This window comes from Nesoenas mayeri, assembly GCF_963082525.1.
Source record: "Nesoenas mayeri genome assembly, chromosome: 23".
NCBI lineage: Eukaryota > Metazoa > Chordata > Aves > Columbiformes > Columbidae > Nesoenas > Nesoenas mayeri.
In genome coordinates, this window is record NC_137574.1 from 5,673,224 (window position 1) to 5,691,247 (window position 18,024).

Sequence of the window (18,024 nt, forward strand, 5' to 3'; positions counted from 1 at the left end):
GACTTGGTTGCTTCATTCTATAAGAAAAAACATTAAAAGAATGAAGCAGAGTGGGGTGGCAGGGAATTGTTTTGCTTGTTCTAGGACGGACAAGAAGACGGATGAAAGGGGTGGCTGATCTTAAGAGACCCGGCTGCTGAGCACGTTCTGCCATCATCATCTTCCCTGCTGAGGGACGTGCTCACAGAAGAGCTGCCCATGAAGCAAACAATGAATCTCTTGCTTTAGTTTGCCCAAGTCAAACCCCGACCACATCCAGCTTGAAGGATCCACATGGGGATGAAATCCGACTGCCCCAGCCCTGCAGAGCAGCAACCTCCACAGCAACCTCCACCCACCCCTTCCCGAGGTCACAATTCCAGCAGGAAATGAAATGCAGATCCATAAGGAGACGCCTCGCACTGCAGGCACAGGTCACCCAGGGACCGCGCTTTCCATTTCTTGGCAATTTTCAAGCAAAGGTGCAGTCATTTCCAAACCATCATGCTCTAATTCTACTGCATTCATTAATCTCAATGAGAAATGTTGTCAGGATCACGAACGTCTCCTCTAGCCCCTGCAGTCCACAAAATGACAATGTTCCCTTGGGCCGGTGCTGGATTGAAACAAAGATTGTGGAGTCACCAAGTCACCGTCCCTGGAGGGGTTTAAAAGGTGTTTAGACGAGGTTCTCAGGGACATGGGTTAGTGCCTGAGTTAGGCTGGGTTATGGTTGGACTCAATGATCCTGAGGGTCTCTTCCAACTGACATGATTCTATGATCTCATTGATCTCCATCTCCCAGGGCTCCAGAGCTCCCACCCTGCACAGGCCGCGGGGCCACGTCACTGTCCCCGTGTTCCCAAAGGAGCAGCAGCCCCAGCCGCACCACGAATTCCTCTCCAGAGGGTTTCGGGTGCAGCCTCAGGTGTGGTGCCAGCGGCTCCAAACCACCTCCAAAGTGTCACCCCACGGTGCCGCCTGCGCTGGCCCCACTTCCCGCAGGCTGAGCTCCCTCAAGCGCCGCTCACAGAACCACAACCGGCCCAGGATCGTCCTCATTCCTCAGGTTTTCAGCCGAAACGCAGCAGCGGGACAGCCCGACCCTCTCGGCCGAAGCCACCAGCCAAGCTGCAGAAGGAGCTGCCCCCGCTTTGCCTCTTGCGTGAACTCCCCAGTCTTGCCCTCACCAAACCACAAATTGTACCTTCAACCCTTTGTTCACCCAACCTGGAAATAATTTCAGTTTTGGAAAAGCTTTGCAAAAGACTTGAAAAAGTGTGCGAGTGTTTTGGTGTGATTAACATTGCGATCTGCATTCTCCCTTCAAATACGAGCACAGTAAGAAAATACCGTGGCTTTTGTATTTCTTTTTAAAAGATGGACTAAGAGGAGCCAGCAACGCAACCAGCATCAATCCAGAGGGAAACGAAACTGCTTTGTAAGTTCTCTAAAAACACCAACATTTAATTTTATAACATAACCAGGGGTTTATTCCACAATATAAACTGCAACATTTGATACAAGCTACCCAAAAAAGGAGAAAGCCAAAATACAGCTGTGGCAATTACTTTACAGAGCTTTGTCTTGTTTTCCTGTCTTCTACATCACCGGGCCGTCAGTGACACTAGGACCTACCATCTGCTTTCTGTACATCAACCAATGCTAGAAGCAACACGCTGTTCAGAATTGTCATTCCAGTCACTGAAACCAGACATAGAAGTTATTGCTCAGATAAATAAACCTAGTCTACGAAAAACAAAGTGGAAAAAAACTAAAGTCTCCAAAGAGTTAACAGAGTCAACAGGGATTTCCTCAAAAGAGGATTTATTGGAAAATTCATGGTGCGGGTTTTTTTTTTTGCACCTAAACCAAGCTGAATTAAATACGCCGGTAAATCCCAGAGAGGTAATTGAATGCTGTACAGTCAAAGGTGCATGTTCCAAATGCTTTCCGAATCGGTGGAAACCCCTGCTGAACAGTCAGCATCTCAAACCTCAACAACCACAAACAGATCAAGGGAAAATACAAAAGTGTCAAAAATTGTTTTGAGTTCTGGAAAATGATCCCATAAGGATAGAAGTAGCACCATTTGCAACCTGGTTCTTAAACCAGCCCCTGCGGCTTTACTGGAAAACTCTGATAACCTTCTGTACTCGAGTCCTGAATGGTTTAGGGGGAGTTTTTACTTCCGATATTGCGAGTCCTTCCCCGTGCAGCTGGCGCAGATGTAATCCTCCTTCTCGGCCATTTCTGGAGAGATGCCCACGCACACCTGGTGGAACCACTGGTTGCAGCTGCCGTCGCACTGGACCCAATCGACCTGGTGAAGAACAGACACAGCGCCGTTCAGAGAAGGACCAAGCAAAGCCAGCGCTTGTTAGTCATTCTGGGCGTTTAATCTATTGGCATGAGTGAGAAATGGCCCGTTCCGCAACTGGTTGGTGCTGTACTGAAAACAAGACAAGGGCCCATGTCCCTTGTCCCTCCTGCTGCTCTCCCACCCATGGCAAGATTGCGGAGGCAACGTCACCACAGCGCCCCCAGCACCTGGGGACGCCCCGTTCTCCATGTTCCAGTACGGATGGGGCTGTGCAGAGCTCCAAGGTTCTCAGGGACATGGCTTAGTGCCTGAGTTAGGCTGGGTTATGGTTGGACTCAATGATCCTGAGGGTCTCTTCCAACTGAAATGATTCTATGATCTCATCGATCTCCTCCAAGAGCTGCCCCCAACTTTGGAAAGGCTGCAGCACACAAAGCCAATCAGACAATCATTTTGGTTGGGAGAAATGCTCAAGATCACAGATTCCAACCATTAACCCAAATCTGGCACTAACCTATGTCCCTAAGAACCTCATCTAAACCCCTTTTAAACCCCCTCAGGGATGGTGACTCCAGCACTGCCCTGGGCAGCCTGTTCCAATGCCCCACAGCCCTTTGGGGAAGAAATTGTTCCCCACATCCAACCTCAATCTCCCCTGGCGCAACTTGAGGCCGTTTCCTCTGCTCCTGGCGCTTGCTCCTGGGGAGCAGAGCCCCTTATCACCCTTACCTACACCCTTATTTCCAGAGCACAGACGCATTGGGTGCCTGCACAGCCCCAGCTCCTCCTCCCACCCTTGTGCAGGTGTCCCCATGTCCCCCTGCCCTCCCCAGTCCCAGCTGCTCTCGGAGAAGGTGGGAAGGATCGTTCCCAATCTGTCCCCGCGGTCACAGACACGTTCTCTGGGTTACCAAGAGCCTTTGTACCCAACCCTTCTGTATTCAGACAGTTTCGGGACAGCTCAATATCCCAGAGCGCAGCGGCCCAGCCTCTACTGACCTCATCTCCCTCTGGCTGGAGACAATTCACAGCAGGGCAGATGGCGTCTTCATCCTCGGAGTCCTCCTGCTCGGAGAACGACGTGTCTGAGGGCAGCGAGTGGCTCTCGCTTGAACGAGGCACCTCCAGGAGACGCTCCCGCTCTCTCTCCAGTTTGTTAGTGCACAGATCCTTCGAGTGACTCAGTTTCAGTTTCTTCTTTTTGGGTGTTCTCATTTTTTTTACTCTCGCTCTCTTCTCATCATAGAAGGTCTCTCTCTCAAAACGCCGCTTTAGTTTTCTCTCCATGTAGCTAATTCCATCTTTTTTTCCTCGGCAACACTCGTTCTATTGGAAAGACATTTTGGTAAAATCCTAAGCATGCAAGTAACACTCATTATCCTGTTATTACATGTCCTGCTTTTAGGAATAAATAGGCTTATATCAAAGTGAGGCGTTCGACAGAGTGCTGTGTGTTCAGCAGCAGCAGGATGGGTAAGGGGAGCAAAGGACAGAAAGAAACACGAGCAAAGGACAGGGGGTCCTTTTTACAGAGATGTCTGTAAAATACGGACAGGAACCCTAACGATCAGATTCAAATTGTCACAAATGATATTACAGAACCCCAGGCTGGTGGGGTTGCAGGAGCTCTGCAGATCCCCAGCCCAGCCCTGCTCACGCAGGGTCACAGAGCAGATCACACAGGTGGGTCCAGGGGGTTTGAATGGCTCAGAGCAGGAGACTCCACACCCGCTCTGGGCAGCCTGGGCCAGGCTCTGGCACCTCCCAGCAAACAAGTTTCTGCTCATGTTCACATGGAGCCTCCTGTGTTTCAGTCTGTGCCCGTTGCCCCTCACCCTGGCATTGGGCACCACTGAACAGAGTCTGGTCCATCCTCTGACACCCACCCTGAGATATTGATCCCATTGATCAGACCCTTCTCAGCTTCTCTTCTCCAGCTCTACAGCCCCAGCTCTCTCAGCCTTTCCTCATCAGAAATTCAATTGTTTGTAACAAATTCATTAAGTTACCTACTTCTTGATCCCTTTTGGAGAAGGAAAACATATTTTCATGGAAGTAAAGACTCACACACAAACCTCTTTGCAATGGTCAGGGGTCAGGCACAGCCTCTGCTCCCCAGTGCCCCCAGGGCCATTGCTCTCATCAGACACTTGCCTTTTCATTGGCAGGTCCAAGCGCCGACCTCTGCTCTGTCTGTGAGCCGGGGCTCGGCTTTGTGAACAGGGTCTGGTAGAGCTCCTGGATTTCAGGCAGAGAAACCTGCAGCAGCTGAGCTTCCATCATCAGCTCATCCAGCTCCGTGCTAATGACTGTGGTGAAAGACAGAGAGAAGGAATCATTCAGTGTCAGCACTGATGAGAACTGCACACACAATGAAAATTCATCTCTGGTAGGATATAAAACAACTGCAAAAGACATTTTTAAATCTGCAACTCTTATCTCTTCCCTCCTGACTGCTCGTTTTTAACAGCAGGGTTAAGAAGAATGATAAAGCTTTGCATAGAAGTTATGCGCTGCGGCTCGGTACCCTTCAGGATTGCATTTCTGCTGCTTTGAGGACAAGAATTGCCATCGATCTCTGTTATTCCTCCTGCTTCTGAAGCTACAAGATGTGTGATGAACCTCTTACTAGGTAATGGGCGGGTAAGATGAACAACCAAGCACAGTGAAGAGAGGAGAGGAAAAAAAGCCAAGAGGATGAGCCTTGCAAGCGAGTCCTGCCCAACAGTCACCACCCAGCGCTGGGGCCGAGCTCCCAAACCGGCACTGGGCTTTGGAAACAGTCACAGCTGGGGAGGCCAAAATCATTGGGTAAGTATCAGCTTTTTAATACAGTATTTAGTACAACTCAAATATGGCCCGAAAAGTAAAGCTGGCTGTACAAAGAACAGCCTTGTTTGGTTTAACTGTAATGTTAAACTGAAGTGTCTAGTGTAAAAATAGCATGGGCTAAGCTCCACTGACTTGAAAACATGAAGATAAGATTAGGCCTGTGTCCCTGGACCATCCTGCGGCAGGAGGAAAGAAACGATAAATAACTTCTTTTCCAGTCGTAAAATGATGCATCTTCCAGCACCGACAGACACGGGGCTGAGCCAGGGAGGGGGCGCAGAACCTGCAGCTTCCAGCACTCAGCTCTGCGACTTGGGACGGTCGGGCTGCAGCAAAACTTCCCCAGATCTGTGTCCTGTGGGTGACGCAGCTCCTGGTCCCCAGCACCACCTCCCTGCCCTGTTCCCACCCCGCTCCTACAATTTCCACGGTCTCCCCGCTCCTGCAGCCCCTTTGGCTGCAGGACCATGAGCCAGCACTGGGCCCTTGTGGCCAGGAAGCCAATGGGACCTGGGGTGGGTTAGAAGGGGGTGGTCAGTAGGTCAGAGAGGTTCTCCTGCCCCTCTGCTCTGCCCTGGGGAGACCACACCTGGAATCTTGTGTCCAGTTGTGGCCCCTCAGTTCCAGCAGGACAGGGAACTGCTGGAGAGAGTCCAGCGCAGCCACCAAGATGCTGCAGGGAGTGGAGCATCTCCCGTGTGAGGAAAGGCTGAGGGAGCTGGGGCTCTGGAGCTGGACAAGAGGACACTGAGGGGGGACTCATTCTTGGGGATCAATATGGAAAGAGTGAGTGTCAGGAGGATGGAGCCAGGCTCTGCTGGTGACAACCAGGGACAGGACAAGGGGTAATGGGTGCAAACTGGAACACAGGAGGTTCCACTTAAATATGAGAAGAACCTTGTTGGGAGTGAGGGTGTCAGAGCCTGGCCCAGGCTGCCCAGGGGGGTTGTGGAGTCTCCTTCTGTGCAGACATTCCAACCCGCCTGGACACCTTCCTGTGTAACCTCATCTGGGTGTTCCTGCTCCATGGGGGGATTGCACTGGATGAGCTTTCCAGGGCCCTTCAACCCCTGACACTCTGGGATTCTGTGGCTGCTCCCACAGCCATGTGCTGTTCATGGGGTCCAGCCCTCAGCCGATCCCTCTTCTCCTACCACAGCTCATTTTCATTGCACACGGGGGAAGTTTGACTCGTTGAGAACTTTTCCCCCCTCTGCCAAAGCTGGACGTGACATTGCAAAGCTGCTGAGAGGATGGAGAAGCAACCAGAGCCGCTGCACAGCCCTGCGCCTCCCACCGGGGCCACCTCTGCTGACCAGGACGCACTCTCTTCTCACCAAACACAGTGAAAAGAAGAAAGAAATTAAAACTAAAAATCTACGTGAAAACTACAAACCATGAAGTGGGATGCAGTGCTGTCCTGTAGAAAATGTAGAATGTAAATATATGGTTCTGTTATCCCAGTCATGAGGCATGGAGAACGACATCGCTCCAATTGTCTGGGAAACCTAGAAAACAAAGCAGAATGCACAGGTGTTGTCACTCCACATGTCGTTTGGATTTGTCAAATAACCGCAATAGAATCAAAACTTGTTTCTCTTTAAATAACTTACATCTTGTATTCCTGCAAACTGTTCAATCTAAGACACCCAAACCCTTCATCCTTCACCCGGAAAAAGACAAAAGCAACTTTATTGCTGGAATTCAGCGTCAGAGTCACCGTGGGGTGAGCCCGGCCGTGTGGAAACAGGGGCTGCAGCTCCAAACTGACCCTGGGTAGAGCTGAGCTTCCTCCTTTTGTTCACAATAACAAAGCGGTTTCTCACGTCCTTGATCCCGTGAGACAGCGACCTGTTTTGGAGCACTTTGTTGTACCTCGGCACGCACAGAGGACACTCCAGAGGCAAAACACGCGCTTAACTACGCAAAGGTTTGGACCCGCAAGTGTCAGAACGGCATCGCACAGACGCCTTCTGAAATATCATCTATCTCGCTGTTCACGTGCCTGGGCCCCTTTCAAAATGGGGAAAGCGCGATTTGGACAGGACAGCAATGCCGAGACACTGGATTTACCAAAACAAACCTCAAAACCATCGAGGCCGAAGCTCTGGTGCAGCGGCTGTGCCGGGACGGCTCCGGAGGCCACCGTGACCGACCCCGGGTGCCGCTGTCCCCAGGAAGGGTCCTGAGCTGGTGTCCCTGCTCAGATGTTCTTCCACTGAATAGGGCTCCTGATGTGGGAAATGTGGCCACAAAGACCTGAACTGGCTCTGCTGGAGTTTCCTCAGTTTGGGAGGTTTACGGACTTGAGCTCCAGACCACACTAAAATGGTTAAACCGAGCTAAAACTGACCTAAAACTACACTTACTGGTTCTATCTCTCACCCAAACATCAACGTACATGCCCTAAGCCTTGCCTACTGTTTTTCAACTATTTGAGCTGGTCTAGTAAAAACAGACTTTCAAACCTAAACTGTCATATAAATCATCTTAGATGTCTACATATAGATGTCTACATACAGATATCTACATACAGATGTCGAGATGCACCTCCTCGAGCACGCGGGGCACGTTTTATGTTTGAAAACACACACAGACTAACTTTAGCAAAAACTAAAAGCAACCCAGTGTATTTGGGAGGTTTCGTGTCTTTATGCTGCACAAACCTCGTATTTCAGATTTATTATCTCAGGAAAATGAGAAATGCTTCACCCATTTCCCACTTCCCCTGTGCTTTTTGCTCAAAGATCTTTACTGGAGGAAGCCGAAGCTCCCTCGTGATGCTGCCTGGAACAGTTGCTGTAGCTTCACTCAGTATTAGCAGAACATTCACCTTGGGAGTTGTAAGTGACGATGAGGAGGAGCAGTAACAGATGAAGATACCCTGTTGACAGCAAACCTATCGGAGAGCGAAGCTGGGAACACACTGGACAGTTTGTGCCTCTCTTACTAATTCTCAACACTTAAAACTATATGTAAATACTTGTTGGAAGATAATATAAAGACTAATTGAGTAATAAGCACTTGAGAAACAACGGCTTCAGCAGCTCTGGCGTTAATAGTGTCACATTAGGGTGTAGGAGCTGGGAGGAAAAGGAGGAAAAGAAGGAAAACCGGGCCCGTTAGGAGCGATTGATGCCAGAACTGCAGCAGAAGGCGACGCCGAAGGCACAGACACAACCTGGCAGAGCCTGACCAGAGCACAGCAACAGACAAACACCCTGCGCTGCCACACACAGGGAACCCGCGCCCAGGGAGGTGGCGCAGACCGCCCCTGCCCACCCACCGGCCTCACCTTGTTTGTCTCCGGCAGCGGCCCCGCCGTGCTTTGCCATCTGCTGTACAATAATCCTGAGCCAACTTTGTCTTGGACAAGTTTGAGATTCCCTGAATACAACATTTGTTGTGCTCTGTGCTGCCAGTTCACAGTTCTCTCGATCATGTACCGCAAGGCGTCCCCCTCGGGAAGCCTCACGCGGATGCGCTGCAAGGAGGCCAGCAAGGGCAAGATCTTTTCTAAAGGCGGCTTTTCCGATCGGTGACAGTGAGGACAGAGCCACACGCGAGGTCCCTGCAACACGCTGGGCACCGAAACGCAGGCGGTGTGGAAGAAGCCCCTGCAGAGCTCACACTGGATCATGGGAGCCGCCGGCTCCTTCTGGCACAGACAGACTTTGAGCTCCGCGTCCTCCTCGCTCGACAGCACCTTCACCTCGTTGGCGGCTCGCAGGGCACGCAGCGCCTCCATCTCCTTCAGCCGGGCCTCCCCCAGCGTGGCCATCTGAAACGGACGTCAAAGCGGCGTTACCGGGGAGCACGGGCCGAGCTCCGCACACTCACACCCCTCATACACCAGCAACTATTGCAGATCTTTACGAAACATCTCACCCCACAGCCCTCCGAGGCTTCCGACGTTTGAAGTGAAGCGGTTATGGGGATGTGCAGTGATGCGACTTCAGCTTCCTTCCATTTGCTCACCAGGCCCAGAGATACAAAGCTTATTCCTTTGCAAAAATAACCTGACTCCCTTCCTCTCTGCCCCAAATCCTTCGTGTTTTGTACTACAAACCCATTACCTGCATTAAAGCAGCTTAAATTCCGAAACAAGTTCAGATCCAGTTTGTTCTCTGCAAACATCTCTCAAATACAAAGTCTGATTCTGTATCATCTTAAAATATACGTGGGCAGCTTTCGGGAGCCCCGATGATCCGATCCCACATGGCACACGCTGCCCAGGGCCGGCCCTGGCTCCGGACTCGCTCGGGGCTTCACAAACACCAATTCAGGTGTTTGCCTTTTCTACAGCATCTTCAGCATGATCTGCTATTAAAGATAGCAGTATATTTCCGTTTAATAAATGCTATTAGTAGCAGCTGCAAATAATAAATTCTATGCAATTTATTATGGATATAAGAATACGTGTATACAGGAGGGTTTATAGATCTGTACAAACCAGATATTTCAAACACCACGGCTTTGAAATGTGATGATTAGAGGAAAATAGGCTGTGCAAAATTCAGATGGCTTGTCCAGCATGGGCAGATACGGGACCTGGGCACAGCACAGCCCGTTACATACACGCGGTGCTGAGCGCGGCGGGTACAACGTTGGGCTTTACCACCCGCGACTACGTCTGTTCCATCCAGAACCAGCGTTTTACTGACTTCATAATGCATGAGGTTTGCTTTAATTATTTATGGGGTTTATTTTAATTATAGATGGTGTTGAGTTATTGTGTTCAGACTTGGGAAAGCCTTATCTTTAATACGGTTTTGGTGTGGTGGGGTAAAACAGGTCTCGATGGTTTGTTCTCCTGTGCTTTGTTAGGCCACGGGCATCGCCTGGTGAACTATAAGGCTGTTTCCATGCCCAAAACCAACACATTTTTTCCACTAAAAGCAATTTGGAGAAGCCTGAAGCAAGCACAGAAATCACAGTCGTAGGAATCCTTCTGCAGAACAGCAGAGCAAGCAGGAAAGAGCGGAACGTAACACAAACAGAAACCAAGATTACAGAACTTATAAGCACGTACCGCAGCCGCGGTGTCTTTGCTCTCGGACAGAGCTCTCTCCAAGTCGCTCAGAGTTTCTAGCTTGGTGCTTTTCTTCTTTCCGCTCGGCACCGGCTCCTTCAGCTTCTTCTGCTTCCTCTTCGGATTCAGCATCCCGATATCACAGCGCGGACACAGCACCTGGGGGGCAGAGCAGCGTCATTGTCTGCAGCGCGGTTAATGCGTTTGTCCTGTCCTCACGCAGCCACAGCCGACTGGTTCGAACAGGAGTTCTGCAGGTTCTTCCAAAGATTTGGTGAACTAGGATGAGAGTGGGGAGAACTGGAAGGTTAAAAAAATCGATTGTATAAAATGGGCAGCAGGCAAACACCTGTGGACAAGAGGAAACGGCCTCAAGTTGCGCCAGGGGAGGTTGAGGTGGGATTTAGGAACAGTTTCTTCCCCAAAGGGCTGTGGGGCATTGGAACAGGCTGCCCAGGGCAGTGCTGGAGTCACCATCTCTGGAGGGGTTTCAAAGGAGGTTCTCAGGACATGGGTAGTGCCAGAGTTGGGTTGTGGTTGGACTATGATCCTGAGCGTCTCTTCCAACAAAAATGATCCCATTATTCTATTATTCTATACAGTTATTCTATAACTGCCCCTGCAGGATTTACCAGCAGAGGGTTCTAGGGGTGCCCTGTGTCCCCCTCTGTCCGGACAGTGTGAGAGGCACTGCCTCTGCCTGCCTGCTGCACCTGCCTCCCCTGCACCCCAAACGTGTGTCTACTCGCAGCCCTGCTCAGCCTGGCCCCCGTCCCGCTGTCTTTCTGTCTGTCTGTCTGTCACCACGCCAGGTGTGTGCAGCGGCTACGAACCTGCGCTCCTGCGGCTGCCCAAGTAAATTCAGTGCCACACATACTCAATATTCCCATATTTATATTGCCAATGTCAGACTGTGGCACAGCAGGCTTATTGGCCACTGATTAAAAGCATAGCTAAATCTTAATAATTTTAAGAGTTTAAACCACTAAAAGCATACGTCAGTCTATAAAAATGATGTTAAAGTAATATAATCCTAAACCAATTCTGCAAATACACTTAATATTTACTGCTATTTCCTGAGTTAACACAGGGCTGAGATCTCTCACCTCCAGGAGCGAATACGGGGAGTTCTCGCCCAGGAAGGTGTTGGCTGCACATTCCTTCCACGCCTGGACCTCGGCCACCAGGTTCTCCAGCCTGGGCAGGTACTCCAGGTGCACGGGGATGGATCGGCCCCTCGTGACCAGCTCCACTAGCGTGTCCAGGACAGGGACGCGTCCTCCAACCTGTCCGATTAATAAAAGCTCCATGTATATAAGACATATCACTTCAGATAATCTCAGTGACTCGCTGTGATTTATGGAAGGTAGAGCTTGTATAAAAGAACTCGCTGCTTAGACACTCAGTCACTTCCACAACTGTTACACCAATGCTTGCGCTTCTCGTGCTCCAGTCATTAGGTATACAGGGAAAATTAATACAACATTTTTATGGGGAAAGATACCAAATGACAGTTAAAAAAGAGTCAGAAGCAGCTCCCAGGTCTTGCAGAACTGAAGCAAAAATTCTTGGCACATACAAACACATTTTTCCATATTCGGGAGGCAGAATTCCAGAAGCCAAACCAAGACATGAGCAAATGCTGAGAACAATTCGCTTAAGCCCTCTCAAGACAACACTCAAACTAAAGTTATCATTACATGACCTTTGTCCTTCAAAACGTTAAAGCCTGTGACAAGTGATTTTTGAAATCAAAAGTGCCGTTCAGCTGTAAAAGCAAAAACCCTAAAAACACAGGAAAGGAAACCGGGTCCACAAATCAAACTGTGTCCTGGTTTTGTTAAAAAATAAGTTTCTCTTTGAGTGAATGTGCCTGTCAGCTCAAGCTTCATATCAGCTGCATGTTCCTGGAGAAACAGATACATGTTTTGGTGAACATAGCAATGGAATGCGAGGTTATTGATAAGGACAGATTCACATCTCGTGAGAGGGGCGATGAGAAACTGGTGACCAAGAAACCGACCAAATGAATATAACATCCCATTAATGTGATACTTCATATAAAAGTGGGAGATCACGAGGATCTCGTCCCTTTTCCTTATGGCAACATTAGGAGAGGACCTTGTGAGTGGTCCCTGCGACCTGAGGCCAGTGACAGACTGAATCCAGCTCCGGTTGGCTGCAGAGTCCAGTCCAGGACTTCGGGTGCCGGCTCTGCAGTTGCTGGGACTTTCCAGATTGGTTTTGTATATTTTGTATTATTTTCTCTATTCTATCAGTAGCATCAGTAAAACATGTTTAATTTTTCCAACTCTCTTCTCTCTGTCCTTCTTTCCCTCCCGATCGCCTGTGCTGAGTGGGAAGGGGTTGAGGGAGTGATGGATGGGGGAAGCGGGGGGAGAGGGGGTTAACAATACACCTGCCAGGGTCTGATCGTCACCCCGCAATCAAAACCCTCGACAAACTGAAATGTTTAAGAGTTCAAGTGGGAAGTGCTAGAAGCCAAGGTGAAAACCTGTCCGGATCTCTTTGTTGGGAAGACACATCTTTCTGCTCTGCGATCAGCTTTTCGAAGAGAGTGTGAACATGGAAATGGAAACCACACAAAGCTGGAAGGAGCCTCAAAAATGGAACAAGATGAAGAGAAGAGGGGAGGAAGAAGAGGAAACCAAGTAACTTCCACCTCAAAATTCCAAGAGAACTACTACAAAACTACAAGTAATTTTATAGGTGAAATCAAAGGCTGACCACGCTGGAATAAAACACGAAACAGCCTTGAGATTGGCCACGTTTCATGGCTAACAGATGTGCGAATATGTCTGAAATATCGCTGAACACACAGATGTGGAAACACAAAGGAATTGGATGGGGCCTCATCAGCGGTCTCAGTGTCCTTGTACCATGGGGGATGCTCCAGAACAGCACATTCAAACTGGAGACAGCACAAGGACAGGACTGACCAGGAACATTCCTGGATCAGGAAATCTCCTTATTTCTTTTTAGGAGATGCTGGAATTATTTTAGTCAAGCAAATGGCATTATTGGTGACTTTCAAATGCTTGAGGGGTTTTGTTCATTCAGTGGTCAGCAAGCAGAACTTAATTGTGTCACCCGCTCCACACTACAGGAGTGCAGCGAGACGCAGAACGGTACATAAAAATATGGTTACTGGGGAATTGTTAGTAGCAGATGAGCAAAACTTACCTTAAAGTTCCATAATATAATATATTTTTGATTTTAGATTTGTTTTTTAATACCTCCTTTAGGGATTTTATTGCAGTCAGTTAACTGCAAAGGTGAACGAATACAAATCAGGTTTAGAAAGGGTAGTAAAACAATTGCACTCGGGGGTAACTGCGCCGTGTCCGCAGCAATAGATGTTACAGATGAAGCAGTTTGGCTTCAGGGAGCGTCGCTGTAACTCCCCGAGCAGCCGTTCACGCACCTGCAGCCCTTCCACTTCCTGCAGCCAGTCCTTGGCCTTCTGCACCGCGTCCTTGAGCGCGGCGCCGCTGGGCAGGTACGCCGGGATCTCCTCCACCTCCTTCAGCGCCGCCGCCAGGCTGCTCAGCGACTGCCGCGGCCTGCGGGACACAACAGCGCGCCTGAGACACCGCCACAGCTTGGGCTCCTCACCCGCTGCATCACAACCGGAGAGTTACACCAAATCACAGCGGTACGTCCTGTCCTCTAGTTGGAAGCCTGTAGCCAGTGCAGTGCCTCAGGGGGCAGTGCTGGGGCCGGGATTATTCAATATATTCATTAACAATTTAGACGAGGAAATAGAGTGACTGTCAGCAGGTTTGCTGGTGACACCAAGCTGGGAGGAGTGGTGACACTGGAAGCTGTGCTGCCATCAGAGACCTGGACAGGCTGGAGAGCTGGGCAGGGAAAATGTAATGAAATAGAACAAGGGCAAGTGTAGAGTCTTGAATGTGGGCAGGAACAACCCCAGGTTCAGTGTAAGTTGGGGAATGAGCTATTAGAGAGCAGCGTAGGGGAAAGGGAGCTGGGGGTCCTGGGGACAGCAGGGTGACCATGAGCCAGCACTGGGCCCTTGTGGCCAGGAAGCCAATGGGACCTGGGGTGGGTTAGAAGGGAGTGGTCAGTAGGTCAGAGAGGTTCTCCTGTCCCTCTGCTCTGCCCTGGGGAGACCACACCTGGAATCTTGTGTCCAGTTGTGGCCCCTCAGTTCCAGCAGGACAGGGAACTGCTGGAGAGAGTCCAGCGCAGCCACCAAGATGCTGCAGGGAGTGGAGCATCTCCCGTGTGAGGAAAGGCTGAGGGAGCTGGGGCTCTTTAGTTTGGAGAAGAGGACACTGAGGGGTGACCTTATTAATGTTTATAAATATATAAAGGGTGAGTGCCACGAGGATGGAGCCAGGCTCTTCTCAGTGACAACCAGTGATAGAACAAGGGGTAATGGGATCAAGCTGGAACACAGGAGGTTCCACTGATATTTGAGAAGAAACTTGTTGGGGTGAGGGTGTCAGAGCCTGGCCCAGGCTGCCCAGGGGGTTGTGGAGTCTCCTTCTGTGCAGACATTCCAACCCGCCTGGACACCTTCCTGTGTAACCTCATCTGGGTGTTCCTGCTCCATGGGGGGATTGCACTGGATGAGCTTTACAGGGCCCTTCCAATCCCAAACATACTGTGACACTGTACTGTACAACCAGGGCATCGGTAACGCAGGTACCCTGTTAGAAATTCTTGCTATAGGGGCCTACTAGAAACGCTAAAAACACATAGGAATATTTCTCTATCTTTTCAATATTCACACATTTGAGCTTAAGGGAGATTTAAGATTTGGTAAGTTTTAAATGGCAGACTCTTGGATCCTCCTTAAACCTCAAACCAGCACCAACTAACTAGAAGGTGAAAGAAGCGGAGGTGGATTTTCTGCATTTCACAATTGGATTCTGACATTTTAAAGAAGTCTCAACTCAAGTGCATCTCTATTTTGGAGGGTAAAACCAAGCTTACCCAGCTTTGTGCTCCTGTGAAGTTACCAATTTAAAACACTGTCATTACAAAGGAGTAAGAAGCATTCAAATGCTTTCACTGTCATGAGGTTGGTGGAAAAATGTTAAAAAAATCAGGAATCCTGAGGGCAGAAAAGCTTGTGTACAAGTTAGTGCCACCCTTCTAAACTTGAAGTAGACGGTGCTGCCCCCGTTTTACTTTATAATTTAGAAGGTCAAAGCCACGAGCAAGAAAATTTGTCTCAGTAAGGATGTATTTGGCTTGTTTCCTTCTCCCCTACATCGATTTATCCTCGATGTTAGAAATAACCTATATAATCAAATGTAAGCAGTTGGTAGCACATATCCAAGCTCCGTCTGGACACGCACCCTCCAGTGTGACACCGGGGAGGGACAAAGGTAGAAGAGAAGGACGAGTTGTCTTAAACCCCTTCCTGTGGCAGACAGAGAACCTGCACAAGGACAGCAGAGCACCACGAACCCTGCGAACCACCCCACTCACTCACCCCTTCCCCTTCTGGATGGCACCAGTTTTGCCTTTATGTTGTGAACAGAATGAACAAGAGCCCCTTGAGAAGTCAAACTGGTAGAACTCCAAAACGCAATGCTAGATGCAGCATCTACCTGGCCTTCAGCAGGTTTCTGGCTTTGTCGTCCCAGTGTTCGGACACAGTCAGGAGCTCCTGCAGCTTGGCCATCGCCTTCTCGACCGCTGGGTAGGGGGCGAGTCCAACGCCTGAGTCTATCAGCCGCCTCATGTCGTCCAGAGTCAGGGAGCCGTGGTCGGAGGACGCCAGCTGCACGTCCTCCAGCCAGCGCGCCTGCTCCAGGCGCGTGCGCAGCTCGGCCAGCTGCGGCAGGTCCACGTCGAAGTCAAAGCTGACGTCCAGCAGCTCCTGAAGCTCCGCAGCGCTGGGCATTTCTGCAGAAAGGAGTTTTTGGCTTTGCTGTTGAAAAGCTTCCACGCGATCGAGAAGATCCTGAAAGAGACAAACGCAATGATAAATCAGAAGGAAACCCAGCGCCAAATCTCTTAAGTGCTGAAGTGTTTGCTTCCTGGTAAACGCCACATTGCAATGATCACAGTGTGCAGGGCAAATTACAACATTTAGAACACAGAATCCCAGAGTGTCAGGGGTTGAAGGGCCCTGGAAAGCTCATCCAGTGCAATCCCCCCATGGAGCAGGAACACCCAGATGAGGTTACACAGGAAGGTGTCCAGGCGGGTTGGAATGTCTGCACAGAAGGAGACTTCACAACCCCCTGGGCAGCCTGGGCCAGGCTCTGCCACCCTCACCCCCAACAAGTTTCTTCTCAAATTTAAGTGGAACCTCCTGTGTTCCAGTTTGCACCCATTGCCCCTTGTCCTGTCACTGGTTGTCACCGAGCAGAGCCTGGCTCCATCCTCCTGACACTCACCCTTTCCATATTGATCCCCAGGAATGAGTCCCCCCTCAGTGTCCTCTTGTCCAGCTCCAGAGCCCCAGCTCCCTCAGCCTTTCCTCACACGGGAGATGCTCCACTCCCTGCAGCATCTTGGTGGCTGCGCTGGACTCTCTGCAGCAGTTCCCTGTCCTGCTGGAACTGAGGGGCCACAGCTGGACACAAGATTCCAGGTGTGGTCTCCCCAGGGCAGAGCAGAGGGGCAGGAGAACCTCTCTGACCTACTGACCACTCCCTTCTAACCCACCCCAGGTCCCATTGGCTTCCTGGCCACAAGGGCCCAGTGCTGGCTCATGGTCACCCTGCTGTCCCCAGGACCCCCAGGTCCCTTTCCCCTACGCTGCTCTCTAACAGGTCATTCCCCAACTTACACTGAACCTGGGGTTGTTCCTGCCCACATTCAAGACTCTACACTTGCCCTTGTTCTATTTCATTACATTTTCCCCACCCAGCTCTCAGCCTGTCCAGGTCTCTGATGGCAGCACAGGTGTCAAAAAGAGCAGATAGGACCTAACAGGAAATTTTAAATGTTCCATCAGTGCTGCGTGCTGGTTTGTTCTGGAACGATCAGCAAGGCTGAAACGCGGCAAGGTTAAGATGGTGGTGTCTTTGCAGAACACAGGGAGGGGTCTGGAGCCTCCGGGATCCATTCCTGCCGCGCTGCGAAGGGTTTGAGCTGCACCACACGGGCCCAGCGAGCCACAGGCACTTGTGCAGTGCAACACTTTCTCTCCACACATTCAACAGGTGATTATCCCAGAAAGGTGCTGTTTGCACATCACCGAGGATGCAGGACAGTGAACCAGCTCACTGCGAAGGCTGGAACCATTCTGTATCCCGCCATCCTGCCCAACGCTTCCAGCACCGCCTGAAACGCTATTCCAGCCACAAGTTCTCGCTTCACACCTTGGTGTTCTGCCAGTGAGGCTGTTTGCCAGGGTAGGCAAATCTCACCCATAATGGATAAAAAGCCTTTTCAGAGATACAGTAAACTGTCAACTGATCTCCAGTAACTGTTGGTCGTTTCTATGAACAGCCCAATTTGCATGACTACATGTACTTTAGGATTTTTAAGAATGACACAAAACAACACCCAGCCCGTGTGTGTGCGACACGTCCCGCTCAGGAATGCCAGACGGACAGAACTGTTTGCACGTCTGGCATTGCTGAACTCCTGCTTTTTAAACAGTTCCATAACTTCACGGAGTTCCAACGCTATAAACAAATAACTGTAAATAGGATTACATCAAACTGATTCACACATTCCAGACCCAATAAAGCTTCAAGCCCAACACTCGTAAGGCTGGGTTCAACTGGTCTGTTCCAATCCAAAGTTACATGACGCTGTCTGGTGTTTCTGCCTCGTGTGGGCGCTGAGGAGATGGTTCAGTTGTTGGCTCTTGGTTCCCAGCGGCTCAAATATGCAAAGCCAT

General features: G+C 50.2%; 1 protein-coding gene across 3 annotated transcripts in view; it reads right to left on the reverse strand.

Moving 5' to 3' along the window:
• Positions 1 to 1,619: 1,619 nt before the first annotated feature.
• KDM5B (lysine demethylase 5B) overlaps positions 1,620 to 18,024 on the reverse strand; it is a 57,767-nt gene continuing 41,362 nt past the window's right edge. For all 3 annotated transcript variants that reach the window (XM_080358378.1, XM_080358377.1, XM_080358379.1), the window contains 9 exons: positions 15,773 to 16,128; positions 13,612 to 13,750; positions 11,273 to 11,452; positions 10,167 to 10,325; positions 8,430 to 8,915; positions 6,531 to 6,642; positions 4,457 to 4,611; positions 3,302 to 3,628; positions 1,620 to 2,302 (listed from right to left, as the gene is read on the reverse strand). In XM_080358378.1, coding sequence (XP_080214504.1) covers positions 2,165 to 2,302; positions 3,302 to 3,628; positions 4,457 to 4,611; positions 6,531 to 6,642; positions 8,430 to 8,915; positions 10,167 to 10,325; positions 11,273 to 11,452; positions 13,612 to 13,750; positions 15,773 to 16,128 — 2,052 coding nt within the window. In that variant the 3' untranslated portion in view covers positions 1,620 to 2,164. The remainder of the gene's footprint in view (positions 2,303 to 3,301; positions 3,629 to 4,456; positions 4,612 to 6,530; positions 6,643 to 8,429; positions 8,916 to 10,166; positions 10,326 to 11,272; positions 11,453 to 13,611; positions 13,751 to 15,772; positions 16,129 to 18,024) is intronic.